General features: G+C 42.7%; 1 protein-coding gene across 1 annotated transcript; it reads right to left on the minus strand.

Annotated features, from left to right (window-relative positions):
• Positions 1-13,370: 13,370 nt before the first annotated feature.
• LOC109872071 (myeloid-associated differentiation marker homolog) lies at positions 13,371-19,434 on the minus strand. The gene is made up of 2 exons (XM_020463171.2): positions 18,570-19,434; positions 13,371-15,457 (listed from the first exon to the last, which is right to left on the minus strand). Exon 2 carries the CDS (start codon positions 15,321-15,323, stop codon positions 14,442-14,444), a length of 882 nt encoding a protein of 293 aa, XP_020318760.1. The 5' UTR covers positions 15,324-15,457; positions 18,570-19,434; the 3' UTR covers positions 13,371-14,441.
• Positions 19,435-22,455: the final 3,021 nt, after the last annotated feature.

Here is a 22,455-nt window from a genome sequence, read left to right on the forward strand (position 1 = left end):
AGTGTCGGACCTGCTCTTAGAATCTGTAACCAATTCTCTTTCCAGACGTCTTCCAGTCTCTCTGTTAGTTCAGAGGTGGCTTTTGACACCGCTCCAAAACAACAGGTCTGACCCATCGGGATGCTGGATAGATCTGGAGTTCCAGGACTGGAATGGGCATATCTAGAGGAGGGAACAGTGAGCGAAGGATACAAAATGATAGAAATTCGAAATCCAGATCGAAAACCATATAGTTTTATGATCAAATATACTTGAGGAAGCTGAGGAAGAAAGACTGAGCAGGAGAAGCTTTTACACACACAGGATCACATCAGATTCCCTCCAAAAGCTTCTCCAGCTCGGTCTTTCTTCCTCAGCTAAGCTACCTCTTGCTCCAGTCTCCTCCTGGACTCTGATCGGCTCTCTCACCTCACAGCACCTCTAAGCAGTGAATCAGATCCCCCTCACTTTAAAGATCCTCTCAACGTCCTTCATTGCTGTCTGTGCAGAATGCTGGTGGGAGACACAGAGAGGAGTCACAGCGATGATTAAGCCTTTGCTTTTGCCAAGAACGTTCTGTGATGATCAGAGTTTCCTCCCTACATTGTGGCTCAGTGAACAGAGATTCCAAAGCCTCCCTCAGCTCCTGAACCTTCTTCTCTCTACCTGGGATTTTCTCCTGGGATTCGTCACAAATTCTCTCCAACTGTCTCTATTGAAAATAAAAAATAGAGATAAGGACTGGCAAGCTGTGACTATCATGTTAAAATATTACTACTGTAGATTTTTAGACAGAAATGTACTTTGGAATTCCACAAGGGTTGTAAACGATTTTCTTCAACTCATATGCTTCTTTCTCAAGTCTAAAATATTACTACTGTAGATTTTTAGACAGAAATGTACTTTGGAATTCCACAAGGGTTATTGGTAACCATATGAAACTCGCTGAGGATTGATGTCTGCGCCCCTGCGGAAATCTAATTAGCATAATAAAAACATCACCATGAAAATATGTCCGTTTAAGATGAAGATGTCCGTTTTTTTTGCATTGGAATGCGTCTCAATCCACCACATCTGCATATGTGACATTTCCACATCTGCGGTGAAAGGTGACAGAGCTAGAGCGGTGTTTGTCAGACCATGGGACATCCCGAAAATCGTCTTCTCACAAAATCGTCAGTAGCGTCCGAACGGTTTGGCCTACAAACTATTATGGGAAGATGAGAACACCATGGTGTCCTCCGTTTTGCCCTACGACCCCCACAAAGCGTCTTTGGACTCATCTGAAGTCAGTCCAGCTGATCTGCCAACTTCTGTCCGTAGCGTCCGAACAGTTTTGGCTACACACTCATATGACCCCTCTATGCAAAGGTGAGGCTCTCACGAACACGTACATGTTCTAGGACAGGGCTCACAAGACTCGTCTGAAGGTCTCCCAGTACCAGTCAAAAGAATTCATGGAAGTATACAGTATATGGAGACTGTTCACTGAGAAAAATTAAGGGTTAAATACATGTATTTAAAAAAATATGTTTCCTGATCTTTCTTCTTTCTCTCAGATATAGGACACACACTTCAGATCAAACTTCCTTTAGATCATTTTTTTGGGGGGTGGGGGGGACTATCTGTTGTTCCATGTGGGCAATCTGTTATTCAATGCATTTGTATGGGCTAATAGCAGTAAGGCCAAAAACATTTAATCAAATATATTTTTTAATATATTTTTGGGATACTTCAAGGGGTCTTAAAATTCTAAATCAAATAGCAAAATGATCCTTGGTATGACCTTAAAACAATTCCATATAGCTTAGTAGAACCCCTCCCCCAGCTTAGACAGGGCTTAGATTATTTTAGTGTAAGAAATAAGGGGTTAAATACATGTAAAAATGCAAAATTATCATTGGCATGATTTTCTGAAAACAATTCCATATAGCTTAAACTCTTATGGGTTTAAGACCATGCATTTGATGACAGTTCTCTGACATTACATCTGTATGGAAATGCTTCTCTGTGTCTCTTTCTCCAGTCTGATGAAGAAATAGAGGATGCATGTTGAATCATAATCGGAGGGTGATGACAAATATTTACTTTCGCACACTTAGAGAACACACCCCCTTTACAAAGTTGCGCAACTAAGAAGAATAATACAGCACTCATATCCTCTGGTCCCTATGGGGTGTGTGAATGCTATGACAAGCCCCACCTGTCGGTCTGTCCTCCCTGCTGTAGCTGAGACTGTATCGTGGCCCCTGTGTTTATCCATCACACACAGCAGACAGACTCCCTCCTGATCAATATGGCAGTAGATCTTCAGTAATCTGTCATGCTGTGCTGTTGCCACTGAGGTTACCTGTGACACGTTTTGATAAAAACATACCACAGTGCATGTGTTATATAAAACACAAATCATCAGTGTCATTGATAGTGCCATTGATATGAACAGTCATTTCCAACCAAACATCATTCAACTAAAACCACCACCACAAGGGGGTAGCAGCATCCTCTGCAAATGATAACATATTTGTACGCCATTTGTTTGGTGGCAACAGCTGATATCAGGCTTATGATAAAGAGCCGTTGGGCTAACAGTGAGGCCATTAACCCAGAGCCTGAGTGAGGTTGATATAAAACGATATCCTCATAGGACACTAACTATAGCAAATCTGTTTTTGGGCTTTGGGGGCTTTGGGGATAGAGAGTTGGATAGGGTCGGATAGGGTCAAGAAGACCTAAACGGGATAATGTGTAATGGGGATGTGATGATGACAAATGAAGAGTAGAGAATGGGGAAACAGGATCCACTTTTCTTTTCGCTTCAAAACGTAGCAAGAAGGTGTTAGTATTTCAATGATTGTACTTGACTTGTTTAAAGGTCTTTCTCACGTCGGCTGCGGAGAACGTGATCACATAGTCTTCCGGAACAGCTGGTGCTCTCATGCATGTTTCAGTGTTATTTGCCTCGACGCAAGCATAGAAGTAGTTTAGCTCTTCTGGTAGGCCCGTGTCTCTGGGCAGCGCTCGGTTGTGCTTCCCTTTGTAGTCTGTAATGGTTTGCAAGCACTGCCACATTCGATGAGCATCAGAGCCGGTATAGTACGATTCGGTCTAAGTCCTGTATTGACGCTTAGCCTGTTTGATGGTTCGTCGGAGGGCATAGCAGGATTTCTTATAAGCTTCCAGGTTAGAGTCCCGCTCCTTGAAAGCGGCAGCTCTAGCCTTTAGCTCAGTGCGGATGTTGCCTGTAATCCATGGCTTCTGATTAGGGTATGTACGTACGGTCACTGTGGGGATGATGTCATCGATGCACTTATTGATGAAGCCAATGACTGATGTGGTGTACTCCTCAATGCCATCGGAGGAATCACGGAACATATTCCAGTCTGTGCTAGCAAAACAGTCCTGTAGCTTAGCATCTGCTTCATCTGACCACTTTTTTTATAGATCTAGTCACTGGTGCTTCCTGCTTTAATTTTAGGTTGTAAGCAGGAATCAGGAGGATAGAATTATGGTCAGATTTGCCAAATGGAGGGCGAGGGAGAGCTTTGTATGCATCTCTGTGTGAGGAGTAAAGGTGGTCCAGAGATTTTTTCCCTCTGATTGCAAATTTAACATGCTGATAGAAATTCTGTAAAACTGATTTAAGTTTCCCTGCATTAAAGTCACCGGCTACTAGGAATGCCGCCGTTTTCTTGTTTGGTTATGGTGGAATAAAGCTCATTCAATGCTGTCTAAGTGCCAGCCTCAGTCTGTGGTGGTATGTAAACATCTACGAAAAATACAGATGAAAACTCTCTAGGTAGTCAGTGTGGTTTACAGCTTATCATGAGATACTCTACCTCAGGTGAGTTATAGCTTGAGACTTCATTAGATATTGTGCACCAGCTGTTATTTACAAAAATACATAGTCCGCCGCCCCTTGGCTTACCAGAAGCCGCTGTTCTATCCTGCCGGTACCGTGTATAACCAGCCAGCTGTATGTTGATAGTGTCGTCGTTTAGCAATGACTCCGTGAAGCATAAAATATTACAGTTTCGAATGTCCTGTTGGTAGTTTAATCTTCTGCGTAGGTCATCGATTTTATTCCCCAAAGTTTGCATGTTTGCTTGCAGAATGGAAGGAAGTGGGGGTTTATTCGTTCACCTGCGAATTCTCAGAAGGCAGCCCGCCCTCTGGCCCCTTTTTCTCTGCCTCCTCTTCACGCAAATCACAGGGATCTGGGCCTGTTCCGGAGAAAGCAGTATATCATTCGTATCGGACTTGTCAGACTCGTTAAAGTAAAAAAAGGATTCTGCCAGTCCGTGGTGAGTAAGAGTCATAAGAGACGATAGCGGCAACATTATGTAGAAAATACGTAGAAAATACGTTTAAAAAATAAGTTACAAGCAACGCAAATAAACTAACAAAAAAACTGTCGATTGGGGACACGTACAATGTCAGCCTTCTTCTCCGGGGCCTAGAGGTTGGAGTGGGTATTCTAGTGGCCACATTATTGTGCCAGACATTTTCTGGAACAGAACAAACTCATTACGTCCAAAGTGGGAGTTGTTGCCCTCTCCTCTCCTGGTCATCTCTTTGTACGCCACAGCCATGTTAATGCCACTACCCCTCTACTCGGCCTCCCAGTAGTAGTGACTTGACAGAGCCTCAGTGCACAGCACTCCAGTGATCAAACCTCTCTGGGTAGTCAGGACAGGAGTGGTCCCTGGCCCTCACTGGCACCACCCTGTTCTCCTCAGACATAAGCTGAGCTGACAGGAATCTACAAGCTGACAGGAATCTACGAGGGAAGAGGATGGAGGGAAGGAAAGGAAAGGAGGAGTCAGTTTAGGAAAGTACAACACTAATATGAAAGGAATGGTAACAAGAGGATGAATAGAATCAACAGAACACTGCCACGATGCAGATTTAGCCCTGAGCTAAGACCAGATGCAGCACTCTTGTCATTAATGGAGTTGAAACTGACTTAAAGTATAATAAGATCTCTGGTCTGATCTGGGGCTCTGCAGGAGTTTCACTGTGCCTGCTATGAAGGAATAAGAATTGGACTTTTACAGTGAGGAGTAGTAATGTTCTATAGAAAATGTTAGAATGACAGTGAAGTGTCCATTCTCACCTGCCCTAGATTTGTTGGGCCATTCCCCTTTGAACATGTCCTTCAATCTCTACCGACGTCACACTTTACCAAAATCCCCCAGAGGAACCAATGTGATTCTGGGTGTTTCTGTGAGTTCAGTCGATGTAGAGATTGACTGGCACTTCTAGAAACGAGGAGAGAGGAACGAGAAAACAAATACATAAAACAGTACCAGTCAAAAGTTTGGGGACACACCTACTCATTCAAGGGTTGTCTAACAGTTTTTGCTTTGTCATTGTAGGGTAATGTTTGTAGATTGATGGGGGAGGGGGGGGGGCTACAATTTAATCAATTTTAGGATAAGGCTTTAACGTAACAAAATGTGGAAAAAGTCAAGGGGTCAGAATACTTTTCGAATGCACTGTATATACAGAACCAGTCACCTACTCATTCGAGGGTTTTTCTTTATTTGTACTTTTTTCTACATTCAAAACTATGAAATAACACATATGGAATCATGTAGTAACCAAAAAAGTGTTAAACAAATCAAAATATGTTTTTCTTTTTTGATTCTTCAAAGTAGCCACCCGTTGACCTTGATGACAGCTTTGAACACTCTTGGCATTCTCTCAACCAGCTTCATCAGGTAGTCACCTGGAATGCATTTCAATTTAACAGGTGTGCCTTGTTAAAAGTTCATTTGTGGAATTTCTTTCCTTCTTAATGAGTTTGAGCCAATCAGTTGTGTAGGGGTGATACACAGAAGATACCCCTATTTGGTAAAAGACCAAGTCCATATTACGGCAAGAACAGCTCAAATAAGCAAGAGAAATGACAATCCATCATTACTTTAAGACATGAAGGTCAGTCAATCCAGAAAATGTCAATAACTTTGAACGTTTCTACAAGTGCAGTCGCAAAAACCATCAAGCGCTATGATGAAATTGGCATTCATGAGGACCTCCACAAGAAAGGATGACGCAGAGTTACCTCTGCTGTAAAGGATAGGTTCATGAGAGTTACCATCCTCAGAAATTTCAGCCCAAATAAATGCTTTAAATTTTTTTAACTAGGCAAGTCAATTTAGAAGAAAATCTTAATTACAATGACAGCCTATACTGGGGAAACCCAGAAGACGCTGGGCCAATTGTGCACTGCTCTATGGACTCCCAGCCGGTTATGATGCAGCCTGGATTCGAACCAGGGTGTCTGTAGTGACACCTCTAGCACTGAGATGCAGTGTCTTAGACCGCTGCACCACTCGGGAGCTCTGCTTCACAGAATTTAAGTACCAGACACATCTCAACGTCAACTGTTCAGAGGAGACTACATGAATCAGCCCTTCATGGTCGAATTGCTGCAAAGAAAACACTATTAAAGGACACCAATAAGAAGAAGAGACTTGCTTGGGCCAAGAAACACCAGCAATGGACATTAGTGGAAATCTGTCCTTTGGTCTGCACAGAGTAGGTGAACGGATGATCTCTGCATGTGTTTCCCACCTTGAAGTGTGGAGGAGTAGGTGTGATGGTGTGGGGGTTCTTTGCTGGTGACATTGTCAGTGATTTATTTAGAATTCAAGGCACACTTAACCAGCATGGCTACCACAGCATTCTGCAGCAATACGCCATCTCATCTGGTTTGCGCTTAGTGGGACTGTAATTTGTTTTTCAACAGGACAATGACCCAACACACCTCCAGGCTGTGAAAGGACCAAGAAGGATTGCTGTCTCTGGCTCCACACCCACTCAGAAAAAGCACAGCGGGGAGGCGTTGTTGTATTCTCTGCCACAAGAAATCTCCCATCACCTGCACTACTTGTGCTGTTACCTTCTGCTTCACATCAGAAAGAGACTGTCACGTCTAATCAAGGTGGGTGGAATCAGGCGCAGAGAGCAGATAGCGATATAAAGTTTATTCTCCGGTGAACAAAACAAACACGGTCAACCCAAACACACACAGGGTGAAATGATCCAACACAGGATAACAGACTAACCGGAGAATAAGAAACACAATAACACCGACAGACGAAAATGAATGACAAAATAAACAATCCCGCACAAAACAAGGGTGGGACATAGGTGGGACAGACACTAATTAACTAAACAACGCACAGGTGAAACCAATCAGACAAAACCAACAGATACACAAAAAGGGATCGGTAGTGGCTAGTAGGACGGTGACGACGACCGCCGAGCACCGCCTGAACGGGCAGGAGAGCCAACCTCGGCGGAAGTCGTGACAGAGACTCCTATGGGAGTTGGCAGCAGCAGCACAATCTGGTGTGGAGGACTGTGGGTGTTATAAATACTCAAATTGTAAATAGTGTGTAAATCGTTTTTTTCCCCACTTTGTGTTTGGTTTGTGGTGTGTGCACTTATGACATTAGATCAGTGTTGGCTGCTAACTTGGCCCTTATCTTAAATAGTTCACTTCTATGTTGGGAGGCATTGGATCAGCGTTCTCGTCGCGTCTCCTGTTAGTGCCTTTTATGTAAGGGAAGCTAATGATCCATCATGTATGACATTCCTGGGAGTTTGTAAACTTAAATGTTTTATTACCATAGCATTTTTGCATGTTCTCTATAGTTATGTACTTGAAAATGTATCAATTGACCAATTTGGCCACCTGGGTACATTTGGGCAAACCCGTGAGGGACACCTGGGAGACTTCATACTAAATATTATGTCGCTCTCTCATTCTTGAATGTATCAGTCTGAAACTTTGCACAGACACTGTTTCCCTGTTGTGGACACAATCCCCAGCTTCCTACCTCAATGTATTGCCTTTCTTTTGCATTTCAAAGATGACAAAATAAATATAAAACTCACGTTTTTTAGTTGAAAAAAATATTTGACCAGATCTATTGTGTTATATTCTCCTACATTAATTTCACATCTCCACAAACTTCAATGTGTTTCCTTTCAAGTAGTATCAAGAATATGAATACTGTATCCTTGCTTCAGGTCCTGACACAACAGTAGTAGGCCTGATTACCAACAATGACAAGGCAACCTACAGGAAAGAGGTGAGGGCCCTATCAGAGTGGCGCCAGGAAAGTAAACTCTCCCTCAACGTCAAACTAAATGAAGGAGCTAGCAGAGGGAGCATTAAAGACACTCAGAGCCTGCAATGGCATTACCATAATCTCTAGGCTGTGCCAAGTTCAACGAGATGCCCGCTAGACCGTAGCTTGCTTGGTCTGAGCTCATAATGAAGCCTGGCCCTAAATTGCAGGTGCTTTTGGGTGACAGAGGGAGAACAGTTAGGGTTAGAAGCACAATTCGACCTCAGGAACATTCCTGAGGTCCTCCCGATCAGTGCAAGCCTAACCTTGACCATGTGGCATTAACCCTTAAAAGTTAAAAGAAGGTGTTTACATCAAACAGTTTTCAATAACTTCTCTCCCCTTCGGAATACATTTCCTGCACCCCTAAATTCAACCTGAAGCCTATGTGGGTTATGAATGTCTTATGAACCTGTCTTCCATGACAATCCATCAGGCCACTATGAGGTCTACTACCTGTGTTGAATCTAAGCTTCCAGGAGCAACCAGAAGTGGTTAAAATCACCCTAAAAGTGTCTTGCCATACCCAACCTGCAGTTTGTGAGAAATAGTGCATTCAACCCTGTGTAAATCAGTCAGTTCTTAATGTATAGACTTAAAACTCAGGATTCTGTAAAAGCATACTGCAAGGAGGATATGTGTTTACATTTAGCTTCCTGTGCCAACCGGAAGAGCCTTTAATTGGAGTCACAGTGTCTGTTTCGAAGGGTTAAAAAAGTCACATCTTTCCAAACTTCATATGTGTGACTAGGTAACCCTCATGAACTGTAAATCAGTCATTCCTCCCAACAGATGTCAATGAAAAGCTCTCTCTTTCACACACACACACACACACACACACACACACACACACACACACACACACACACACACACACACACACACACACACACACACACACACACACACACACACACAGACAGCAAGGATGGAGTGACAAAGTGCAGTGCTTAAAGACACAGAGAGCCTACAATGGCATTCCCATATTCTCAAGGCCGTGCCGAGTTCAACAAGATGCCCCGCTTGACCGTAGCTCGCACTGAGTGCAGCGACTGTGAAAAAAGTAGGCCCAAAATGAAGCCTGGCCCTAAATTTAATTTGCTTTTGGGTGACAGTGGGAGAACCTTTAGGGTGAGAAGCACAATTTGACCTCAGGAACGTTCCTGAGGTCCTCCCGATCTATGCAAGCCTTAACCTTGACCGTGTGGCATTAACCCTTAACAGTTAACTACTCCTGGATTTTTTTGCCAAAGATATTGATTATCAATGACCAATGGGACGCCAGAAATAACACCTTTTACCGGTGCCCTGCTCCGAAAATCAAAGCTGTTCACTTCATGCATCAACATTTTTTGCAAGCCACAATGCACGCTCCTTTTGCTCTTTAGATACACACGATATCAACACCATACCACTCCTGGTTACTTTGATTGCATCCACTTTTCCCAACGCCTTCTTCACCATCCTCGTGACTTCCAAAGGGTTTCCCAAATACACATCTTTATCCCCAAAAAATTGCTACAAGGAATGATTCATTTTTCCACAACAATTTTTGCCCTTTTTGTTCCATTCTTGGACTTTTTTGTACTCTACCGCTTTCAGCTTCAAATTACACTTCTGCTTCCGCCATCTCACAGTCCTCCTCCAATGCCAGTCGTGGCCCAGCACACAACTGATTTCTGATCCCTTCTTCTTCTTCTTCTTCATCTTCTTTGGACTTTATATGGCGATTGGCAACCAACTAAGAATCGGAACCTATTTTTCAATTTTCGCCTAAAATGACATACCCAAATCTAACTGCATGTAGCTCAGGACCTGCAGTAAGGATCTGCATATTCTTGATAAGATTTGAAAGGAAACACTTTGAAGTTTGTGTAAATGTGAAATTAATGTTGGAGAATCTGGTAAAAGATAATACAAAGAAAAAAACCACGATTTTGTTTTGTTTGTACCATCATCTTTGAAATGTAAGAGAAAGGCCATAATGTATTATTCCAGCCCAGGAGCAATTTAGATTTTGGCCAATAGATGGCAGCAGTGTGTAGGCAAAGTTTTGGACTGATCCAATGAACCATTGCATATCTGTTCAAAATGTTATATCAAGACTGCCCAAATGTGCCTAATTGGTTTATTAATACATTTTCAAGTTCATAATTGTGCACTCTCCTCAAACAATAGCATGGTATTCTTTCACTGTAATAGCTACTGTAAATTGGACAGTGCAGTTAGAATAACAAGAATTTAAGCTTTCTGCCAATATCAGATATGTCGATGTCCTGGGAAATGTGCTTGTTCCTTACAACCTCATGCTAATCACAATAGCCTACATTAGCTCAACCGTCCCGTGGACGCGACACTGATCCCTTAGCTGACTTGCCAAGTTAAATAAAGGTTAAATAAAAAATAAAATAAAAATATGACTGAGTTTATGTGTGACACGGGTGCAACTTTTACTGGGGACGGAGGGTGGCATGTCCCCCCCACATTCTGAAAATGCATTTTGTATCACATTGGAATATGATACAAAACGAGGCAATGGTGTGCTTTAGGACCATGTGGACGCCTCCGAGTGGTCGGGTAGACTGTTTGGAGTGTTTATCCGACTGGATAAAAATAATATAAGAAGAAGAAGAATCATGTCCCCCCCACTTCTAAATCCAAAGTTGCCCCCCTGGTGTGACATACTGTATACTCATGCTGGCCACACCGCTCGCATTCAAAATACATTTATACACACATGTTATTCAATAATTTCATTCAAACTGCTAGCGCTTGTCAACGAGCGTCTGCATAGCCAGGAGCTAAAACAGAACATAGTTCTATTTTTGACACTTGTCGCACTGCAAGTCCCTCCTCTCCCATCTCCTCATTGGTTTTTAGGAGCAAATACCCACGAGGATGATTGGAAGATGAACTGAGTTCCACACTCCAGTCCAGTTGGTGGTGGTGGTATGGCACCTTAAGAACAAATCATTATTTACAATGACGGCCTACCCCGGCCAAACTCTAACCCAGACGACGCTGGGCCAATTGTGTGCCACCCAAATCATGGCCGGATGTGATACATAGTCAGATAGTGTGAAGAGATGGAGATGCTTTGCACGTGGAAACATAGTGCCACATTCAAAGCAACTGCCTGAACCGATGGCAGACACCTGACAGTCCTTAACCCAGAATGGACAAGTCACTCAGATCCCTGATACAGAGTTCACATTTTAATATGGGAAACAAAGTTCTATAGATTTATATATTTTTTGGGAATTGTACCCCCCTTTTTCTCCCCAATTGTTAGTAGTTACTATCTTGTCTCATCGCTACAACTCCTGTACAGGCTCAGGAGAGACGAAGGTCGAGAGCCAACCAAGCCACAATGCTTCTTAACACAGTGCGCATCCCAACCCGGAAGCACCAATGTATCAGAGGAAACACCATGCACCTAGTGACCTGGTCAGCGTACAATGGCCCGGCCCGCCACAGGAGTCGCTAGTGCACGATGAGACAAGGATATCCCTACCGGCCAAACCCTCCCTAACCTGGATGACACTAGGCCAATTGTGCATCATCCCACGGACCTCCCAGTCATGGCCGGCTGCAACAGAGCCTGGGCTCGAACCCAGAGTCTCTGGTGGAACACTGTGATGCAACTGTGATGCAACTTACCTTTAACCTTTAGATTTAGATTTAATTTTGTTGAAATTATATCCATCAATCCCAGTCTAGAAGGCGCCAAACATATTGCTTCCTTATAGTTTTCAGTCACAGGAATGGGCATAAGTATTCTTTGTGCACATAACATGCTTTCAGAAATGGCCATATTCTGTCATGGTTAAACAACTGAGGTTGAATGGCAAGAGATGATTGTTTTTCAGTCCTTACCTGTTTCTTGGTGCTTTGCGCTGTAGCTGAGTTTGTATCATGGCTTCTGTGCTCATGCATCACACACACAGACACACTGATCAGTACAACAGTAGTTCTACACAAGCCTGTCATGATGAGAGTAGATTCGCTCCTTCAGCTGCATGGTCACTTCAACCAGGTCTATCCTTTCTTGGGGTAGGACATTCCTTGGGAGAGTGGAGGTGAGCTGCACAGTAAGAGGCCAGAGACACCAGACAGGATCTGACTGATTTGAGCTGACCAATGAGGCAAAGATCAGATGCCACATCTCCAGCTCCAGCATATGGGCAGCTTTGACCAGAGGGAGCAGCTTAAAGTCCTCCTGTCTTCAGTTCCTCAACCAACTCAGCTAAAATTGTGTTTCTCTTCAGAATTGGTCTTGGAAGGTCTGTCTGCACTGAGGACAGCTGAAGATCTTTGAGGAGTCATCTTCACCCCAGCACCCCCTGATACAGCCCGTACAGTAGCTGTGTCCACTGGGGATAGCTACTGGTTCCTTCAAATTGAGTAGCAGAATTGCTCTCTATCCGAGGACCTGTTTGTGCCATTCTCTACCACAGAGGCAGAGGGAGATTGCATCAACTTCTCTGGAGCAGACTGTGGCATCTAATTTATAAACCAATATATATAAGGCAGCAACCCACAACCACACCTCCCACAGCAGTTTGGGATGTGGGTGGAATGCTACGGTGTGTGTGTGTGTGTGTGTGAGTGTGTTTTGAGAGAGATCAGGAGAGAGAGATTGAGAAATAATCTTGGTGTTAATGGTTTACTTTTATAATGAACAAGGACTGTTGCGGAAAATTATAATCAAGTGAGAGAGACTACCTTGTTTTCTTCTTGAGCAATGAGTTGTCGGTCACTCCTCTTTTCAGTTTGCTGCAGCTAGCAACTGGATGGAGTTCAACAAACACCTAAACTGGACAATTTTATCTAAATTTCTTAATTCAGACTCAATCATGGACACTGTTACGGACAGTTGTGGCTGCTTAGTGTGATGTATTGTTGTCTCTACCTTCTTGCCCTTTGTGCTGTTGTCTGTGCCTAATAATGTTTATACCATGTTGTGTCGCTACCATTCTGTGTTGTCACGTGTTGCTGCCTTGCTATGTTAGGTCTCTTTGGTCTCTCTTTATGTAGTGTTGTGTTGTCTCTCTCGCTGTGATTTGTCCTATATGTATATTGTATTGTAGCTAGAGTGGAAACATTCCTTTAAAGAAACACAGCATTAGTAGATACAGAAATGTCTTACTATAGTTAAGCATGAACTATTAATATTAAACAACTGAAGTAAATACGTAATTTATCTCTCACAGGACACAAGCACAAGTAAATAGTTACAGACACAAGAAGTGACTGGCACACAGGCTTTAATAATATATCACATGACTTTTATTGAACACTGGATTATATTCTTCCAAAACACTGATGTGGTAGGCACATTCTCAACAGGCACAGTGGAATAAAAAAAAACGAAACAAAGGACAAAGGTCATGTATCAGTAACAGCAGGAAGTAGAGCCGAAGACAATGCCGCGAAAAGATCTCCCTCTCTATGACAAAGTGGACATTCTCATCCACGAGAGCAGACTGACACAGTAGTACAAACCAATGGGCCAGATTAAGGATAATAATTGTAACTAACAACTTACTTTTTATTTCTAAGATGTTTTTTTGAGCTCATCACCGACAGAGTTATAGCAAACAGTAAATGCGCATTATCTTTTGAATATATTCTTTCAACATACAATAAACTCTTGACCAAACAGCTTGGCAGAATATGAAAATATATATTTTTTAAATGTGAAAACAGGAATATAAAATCACCAAAAAGCTAGGCTAACACACAACTTAACATGAATTCCTAAACTTTAATTTTTTTCAAACATTGGAGCAGTGTACACATTTTCTAGGAATTACTTAAGGGTTTGATTGACATTTTTGTTGTTGTTACTTCTTAACTCCAAACTAGGTAGGTGTGAGTTGTTCTGTAAACTAAATATTACATATACTAACAGTATTGCATCATTTCTAAAAAGCCATGCTTATAAAAAGACCATTCAAAGTTAAGATGTAACTATAGTAACATCAACATACTCAATAAATCCATCCTGTCTATGGAACACTGTGTGTATTTATTTGTGTGTCAGATAATCAGAGATAAAACTAAAAAAAGAAAAAAAAGATCTGGTCCATCTAATCTGAGTTCTTGGGTCCATAACACCATCATTGTATAAGGATGAAATACCACAGCAATCCCCTCAATGTATAGTCCCTCTCTGGGTGAGTAGGTGACCTCTGTCTGAACATTGATATATAAATGACGCAAAATACAGTAAGCAGTTTATTTCGTTACCTCTTCATTTCTACTCCTCAACCTCTCTCTACATTGTAATCAAATCAACTACCTCCCTCTTCCTTCCTCTTACACAGTAACAAACACCAGTCGGGCAGAGTAGATCAGGTCTGCCAGGTAGAGCACAAGGTTGACTGCGGTGAGCACAGCCACAGCCATCTGCCTGTCCCAGTCGCACAGCCCTGCATATCTGCCACAGCCATAGGGCCTGGAGGATCCCCCGTGCTTCTTGTCAAACTTAAAAATGGGCCAGATGATGGTGGCGGAGAGGTACATGGCGACAGCCAGAATGGCGTAGGCGGACAGGAAGCGGGCAAAGGGGAAGGGCAGGCAGCCGGTGCACTCACAGATACACAGCACTATAATGGCCGCCGACAAGATGAAACAGATGCAGAAGACGGCCAGGCACCACCTCAGTGCATCGTGTGAGTCGTAGGACACTGGGTCGCTGATGAAGACGAAGATGACGCAGGCTACAAAAGTCTCACACACCTTCAGCAGACCCGGGGCGGTGGCCATGTAACCTGCTACCTCTCCTGGCCTGGCTTTGCTGATGCTCACCTCACAAATGTAAGCGATGGTTGCCAGGCAGGAGAAGACGGTGGCCACAATGCGGTAGTTTTGAGTCTCGCTGCGGTAGGTCTGGCCCTTGAGGAAGTAGAGGGGGAAGATGATGGAGGCAGAGAGGCAGAGCAGGGAGGCATAGCAGGCAAAGGTGATGGGGAAGTTCTTCCAGGAGACAGGGGCACGGGTCTGCAGGCCAAACAGCTCCACCAGCAGCACCAGCAGGGTCCCAGCGAAGCTGAAGGCCCAGCAGAACACACACCAGTCCCCTGTGCCATGGGAGAGGTTGGCCCCATGGACGGTCACAGCAAAGGCCACACAGGAGAACACCAGAGCACACAAACGCACCCAGAACAGGGGGTTGGAGTGCACCACTACTATCGGCATGATGGGATATGGATGATGCTTGACAACTAGAATGGGTTAGATTAAAGTGAAAGGCTGAATAGGCTGGAGATGAGATATTTATGTGGAATACTGTAGGACTACTGTTCTTGGTGCATCGGGTGCAGAGGGATCTTCTAAGGAGACACAGAATTGAGAGCAGCTTCAGTAACAAAGAACAAATTAACAGAATGCATTCATATAAAAACAATGTTCTAATGGCAAGTCTTGATTCCATTATGGTTTTCATAAAACATTCGTGATGGTGTATCATATTTGACGACATGAGGGCAACAGTTATATTTTCTTTCCAATATCTCCTTGTAAATGTAACATAATAATGGGTGACAATAAACAAAAGTTTATCAATTCAATCATGGATTTCGCATTTTAAAAACCATGTACAGTTGAAGTCAGAAGTTGATATAGACTTAGGTTGGTGTCATTAAAACTTCAACCACTCCACAATTTTCTTGTTAACAAACTATAGTTTTGGAATGCCGGTTAGGACATCTACTTTGTGCATGACACAAGTCATTTTTCCAACAATTGTTTACAGACAGATTATTTCACTTATAATTCACTGTATCACAATTCCAGTGGGTCAGAAGATTACATACAATAATTTGACTGGGCCTTTAAACAGCTTGGAAAATTCCAGAAAATTATGTCATGGCTTTAGAAGCTTCTGATAGGCTAATTGACATCATTTGAGTCAATTGGAGGTGTACCTGTGGATGTATTTCAGGGCCTACTTTCAAACTCAGTGCCTCTTTGCTTGACATCATGGGAAAATCAGTTTTAATAACTCCAACCTAAGTGTATGTAACCTTCCGACTTCAACTGTATAAGAGGATGTGAAAGTATAGGTTCCTTCTTTTCATTTTCATTCTCTGAGAAGGCTTTATCCGCTGAGGGATTCCTGTTCTAAAAGTCAGTGAGTCAGTGTCACTGGACATGCTTTTACCCCCCACCCCCGCTTTTCAGACAGGCGTGGTGCTGAGAGACCCCCACCCGAACTCACAGCCAATCTGTCATCGGTCACTAACAGTCTCATTATCCAGAGACACTCAGGACTGAGTAACTATTGCTCCCTCCCACTCCCCCAAGCCACTCTCTCTTCCAGTCCCCTCCACAAATGGTGAAGAGTCCATGCTCCCAGATTACATAATGTAGGATGGACTAAAAGAGACACACCTGTTTACATTAACAAAATGTCTTGTTCAAACAGCAGGGGACAGAGAGTGGGAGCAAGAGGGAAGGGATATGGAGAGAGAGAAATAGCGGAAACAGACAGATGAATAAAGATGTTAAACTATGGACGAGCTCAAAGTGAGAGTGACCAAAGCAGTCAGGCAGAACAGGCTAGTTGAAGTAAGTAAAATGGGGAAATCCCTGTGCCTTAATCTCAGAAAGGCACACTTTAAACACAACGATGAAGAGGAATAGCAGAACAGTGAGTCACCTCCCTCTCTCATTCTCTCTCTCTCTCTCTCTCTCGCGCACCCTCCCTCTTGTAAGATTTTCCAACTCGTTTATTTATCCCAGCTATGCAGACTACTGCCGAACTGCTAACTGAGTCAAAAGGTGCCAAGTCCCCTCTCCCGATCTCTCTTTTTTAAATATTTGACTCTTTTACCTTCATAAATCTCTCTCTCTCTTTCTGTATCCCTGTCTTTTTCTGTCTCTCTATCAAAGAGAAACACCAATCACGTAAACCACTTAAAATAAACCTATGGGAGGAAGTAGTGGAAAAATCCATCCACTCCCAGCCATTACTTGGTACTTATGAAATCATGTTAGGAAAATGGGTAAGCCACCTTTTAGGGGGTGGCATGGAAAAGACAGCCTTTCCTTTAGAGAGGTGCTTAAAATAGGCTCATAGGCTCACACATAGCCTGGACAGGAGGGGAAACAGGATATACAATAGCATACTTTTGCACAGTCACACACACACAAGCTTGAGGGTGAAGAGGGCAGGCTCAGTGTTTGTTTGAGGCAGGGGTCAAGAGCGTTGTCATGACACAACATGGTTAACTCGATTTCACCCTTAATCCAGATAAAGAGCCATAGGCTCCCAGACTGCTAGGCATAGACACAAGGGACTCTAGTCTGTCAGCTAATGATCCCACAATGGAGGGAGGGAGAAAGAGAGAGAGGGAGAAGAAGTGAAATAGAGGCAAAGGGGTGGCAGGATAGCCTAGTGGTTAGAGCGTTGGACTAGTAACCGAAAGGTTGCAAGTTCAAATCCCCGAGCTGACAAGGTACAAATCTGTCGTTCTGTCCCTGAACAGGCAGTTAACCCACTGTTCCTAGGCCGTCATTGAAAATAAGAATTTGTTCTTAACTGACTTGCCTAGTAAAATAAATACAATACAATGATGTAAACTGGAGACACTGAATACCATAATATTGAGATATTTTAGTCACTGAGGATGTCACAGAAATACCCTTGGCCATGATGTACTGTATTGTTAAAACCAACGTGTCCAAAATGTTCACGTTGTTTCACCATGCTCCATAGGTGAGCTGGTCAAGATGCAACAATATAGGGGGAAATATTTATGTTATAACAAGTGTTCTGATCAATAGTAGGGACTATAGGAACGCCTGCACCCACATTCCCACAAACTACCAGAGCCCTCATAATCAAAATATTCATCTGAAATCGTTTCACTACTTTCCTGTTATTCTGACATCCGTAGCATACTGTTATCCTTCCGTTATTCTGGTTGCTCATTGACAACCACAGTCTGGGGTGGGTGTGACGCTCAATTGTGCCGCGCCCTGGAGTTTCTCAGTGTTAGAACAAAACGAGTGTATCCCCCCATCAAGTCATTCATATGAAGCAAAAGACATTTAAATGGCAAAACAGTTTTACAACACTGCATAAGTTATTTTCGTGACTATCCCTGTGTCCAAAATACTTATAGGCTATTTGATGTGCAAAAGGGATGTTTCAATTGCATAGTGTAGAAAGCTGACTCTGAAAGATAAACAACAAAAAAATGTAAAAGGCATGCAGTTAGGACGTGTTTAAAACTATAAAAGGCATGCAGTTAGGACGTGTTTAAAACTATAAAAGGCATGCAGTTAGGACGTGTTTAAAACTATAAAAGGCATGCAGTTAGGACACGTTTCAACTGGTTGTACAATTTGTAGTCATCGTGTTGAGAGAAAGCAAAACTCTCGAATAGACCTCTATATTTCACAATCTCAAATATAACACTGTAACCAAAAATGTATTACCTTTGTTACGTTGTGGCTGCAATATCCTCAGTTTCTCTCAGGATCTCCAACCGAATGGGAGTTTGCAAGCGTAGCCCTCCTAGTCCGTTCTTCCTAGTCATAGTAAGAAAAGCACATCCACCCAGCTCCCCGCCCAGTGCAAACCAAATTAGGTATCAAATGTCGCCATCATCTTTCTACTGCGCGCCATCCCATCCCTCCTCCACGCAAAATTGCACTCGACTATGTAGGCTAGTTTCTAAGATGAATTGATTTTACGTTTTCTGTAGGCTACAAGTGTGTTGCCAAATTCTAGAAGTCTGGATCTGTGCGTCCTCCATCAATAGGTCAGTATCTGAATAATCACTATATTAACAACCCGATATACACAGTGCCTTCAGCAAGTATTCACACCCCTTTAGATTTTCCACATTTTCTTGTGTTACAGCAGGCCTGGGCATTTTCCATGGAGGGCCACATTAGAATATATTTTTGGCATTGCGGGCCAGAATCATATTACAGGATTATACATCTTGACAGATATATCTACTATAAATGACATCCAGATATGCTACTTATTTTACTTTTTTAACATGCAGAAATAAACCACATCCATGTTCTCCTTTTGGTAGAAGGGTAACAAATAAAAAGCAGACATTGAATATCCCTTTGAGCATGGTGAAGTTATTAATTACACTTTGGATGGTGTATAAATACAACCAATCACTAGAAAGATACAGGCGTCCTACCTAACTCAGTTGCTGGAGAGGAAGAAAACGCTCAGGGATTTTACCAAGAGGCCCATGGTCTTAAACAGTTAAGAGTGTAATGGCTGTGATAGAAAACTGAGGATGGATCAACAACATTGTAGTTACTCCACAATACTAACCTAAACTACAGAGTGAAAAGAAGGAAGCCTGTACAGAAAACAAACTATTACAAAACATGCATCCTGTTTGTAATAAGGCACTAAAGTAAAACTGTTAAAAATGTGGCAACGGAATAAACTTTATGTCCTTATGTTTGGGGCAAATCCAACACAACACATCACTGAGTGTGATGAGTGTCAATCTTCATAATTTCAACCATGGTGGTGGCTGCATCATGTTGTGGGTATGCTTGTCATCAGCAGGGACTGTGGATTTTTTTTAGGATGACAATAAACAGAATAGAGCTAAGCATTCATGGAAGAAAACCTGGGTCAGTCTACTTTCCAGCAGACACTGGGAGAGAAAAATTCATCTTTCAGCAATAACCTAAAATACAAGGCCAAATATACACTGGATTTGCTTACCGAGATGACATTGATTGTTCATGAGTGGCCTAGTTACAGTTTAGACTTAAATTGCCTTCAAAATGTATGGCAAGACTTGAAAATGGCTGTCTAGAAATGAACAACTAACTTGATAGAGCTAGAACAATTTTTTAAATAATAATGTGCAAATATTATACAATTCAGGTTCTTAGAGACTTACCCAGAAAGACTCACAGCTGTAATCGCTGCCAAAGGTGATTCTAACATGTATTGACTCAGGTGTGTGAATACTTAGGCTGAATTAGATATTCTGTATTTCATCGTCAATAAATTTGCAAACACTTCGAAATACATGTTTTCACTTTGTCATTATGGGGTATTGTGTGTAAATGAGTGAAACAAAATCTATTTAATCCATTTTGAATTCAGGCTGTACCAACAAAATGTGGAATAAGTCAAGGGGTATGAATACTCTCTGAAGGCACTGTAAATTAATGAAAATAATTACAGGTTTATTAATTCAATTGTCATTTAGTTATTACAGTTTCATTTGGCATAATGGTTCATATTTATAGCAGGCAATGTCCTTCAAATGGTATAATATTACATCTGTAACCTATAACAATATGTTAGTCAATGGCTACCAAGAAATTATTTTGCAGGTACTTCTTTGTTGTCGTTGACATTATTTGTATATGTTGCTAAGAAACAGAGACAGTTCCCATGGAAACCACTATTTATTTACTCCCCTAATGACTAGTTTCTCAGAAACAGACTGAAGGCATCTGAAGTTTTACAATGCTGCACCACAAGTATGCAAGCACGCACACAACACACTCTCTCACACACATACACACGCTGGTGCCTGTTTGCAAATAAGGACTATGTCCACGAGCCCACAAGAACACCTGAGCCCTATACTACTAATGTGGTTTAAAGTTTTATTGTCACGTGGCACACAAGTACAGTGAAATGCCTCTGGCATGTTCAACTTTGGATTTCAAATATATATTTAATTTAACTAGGCAAGTCAGTTAAGAACAAATTCTTATTTACAATGACGGCCTACCAAATAGAAAAAGGCCTCCTGTGGGGATGGGGGCTGGGATAAAAAAGAAGAAGATATAGGACAAAACACACATCACAACAAGAGAGACACCACAACACTACATAGAGAGAGACCTAGAACAACAACATTGCATGGTAGCAACACCACATGACAACAACATGGTAGCAAGACAACATGACAGCAGCACAAAACATGGTACAAACATTACTGGGCAGAGACAACAGCACAAAGGCAAGAAGGTAGAGACAACATTACATCATGCGAAGGAGCCAGAACTGTTAGTAAGAGTGTCCATGATTGAGTCTTTGAATGAAGAGATGGAGATAAAACTGTCCAGTTTGAGTGTTTTTTTGCAGCTCGTTCCAGTCACTAGCTACAGTGAACTGAAAAGAGGAGCGACCCAGGGATGTGTGTGCTTTGGGGACCTTTAACAGAATGTGACTGGCAGAACGGGTGTTGTATATGGGCTCCCGAGTGGCGCAGCAGTCTAAGGCACTGCATCTCAGTGCTAGAGGTGTCACTACAGACCCTGGTACGATTCCAGGCTGTATCACAACCGGCCGTGATGGGGAATTCCATAGGGCGGCGCACAATTGGCCCAGCGTCGTCTGGGTTAGGGTTTGGCCATCACTGTAAATACGTATTTGTTCTTAACTTGACTAGTTAAATAAAATACAAACGTGGAGGATGAGTGCTGCAGTAGGTATCCCAGATAGGGGGGAGTGAGGCCTAAGAGTGTTTTATAAAAAAGCATCAACCAGTCAATCAATCAAATTTATTCATAAAGCCCTTTTTACATCAGCCGATGTCACAAAGTGCTGTACAGAAACCCAGCCTAAAACCCCAAACAGCAAGCAAATGCAGGGATAGAGGCACAGAAAAACTCCCTAGAAAGGCAGGAACCTTGGAAGAAACCAGGCTATGAGGGGTGACCAGTTCTCTTCTGGCTGTGCCAGGTGGAGATTATAACAGTACATGGCCAAGATGTTCAAACACTCATAGATGACCAGCAGGGTCAAATAATAATAATCACTGTGGTTGTAGAGGGTGCAACAGGTCAGCACCTCAGGAGTAAATGTCAGTTGGCTTTTCATTGCCGATCATTCAGAGTTAGAGACAGCAGGTGCGGTAGAGAGAAAGAGTAGAAAACAGCAGGTCTGGGACAGGTAGCACGTCCGGTGAACAGGTCAGGGTAACATAGCCGCAGGCAGAACAGTTGAAACTGGAGCAGCAGCGCGACCAGGTGGACTGGGGACAGCAAGGAGTCATCAGGCCAGATTGTCCTGAGGCATGGTCCTAGGGCTCAGGTCCTCCAAGAGAAGAGAAAGAAAGAGAGAATTAGAGGGAGCATACTTAAATTCACACAGGACACCGGATAAGACAGAATAAATACTCCAGATATAATAGACTGACAGCATAATTACTGGAGGCTGAGACAGGATGAGGGGGGGGGGTGAGACACTGTGGCCCTGTCCGGCCATAACCCCGAACAGGGCCAACCAGGCAGGATATAACCCCACCCACTTTGCCAAAGCACAGCCCCCACACCACTAGAGGGATATCTTCAACCACCAACTTCAACC

The sequence above is a fragment of the Oncorhynchus kisutch genome, linkage group LG27 (assembly GCF_002021735.2).
Source record: "Oncorhynchus kisutch isolate 150728-3 linkage group LG27, Okis_V2, whole genome shotgun sequence".
Classification (NCBI taxonomy): Eukaryota; Metazoa; Chordata; class Actinopteri; order Salmoniformes; family Salmonidae; genus Oncorhynchus; species Oncorhynchus kisutch.

Bases quoted from the DNA above. Each gene is read 5' to 3' on its own strand.
- LOC109872071 (XM_020463171.2), bottom strand. From the start codon at position 15,323: ATGCCGATAGTAGTGGTGCACTCCAACCCCCTGTTCTGGGTGCGTTTG.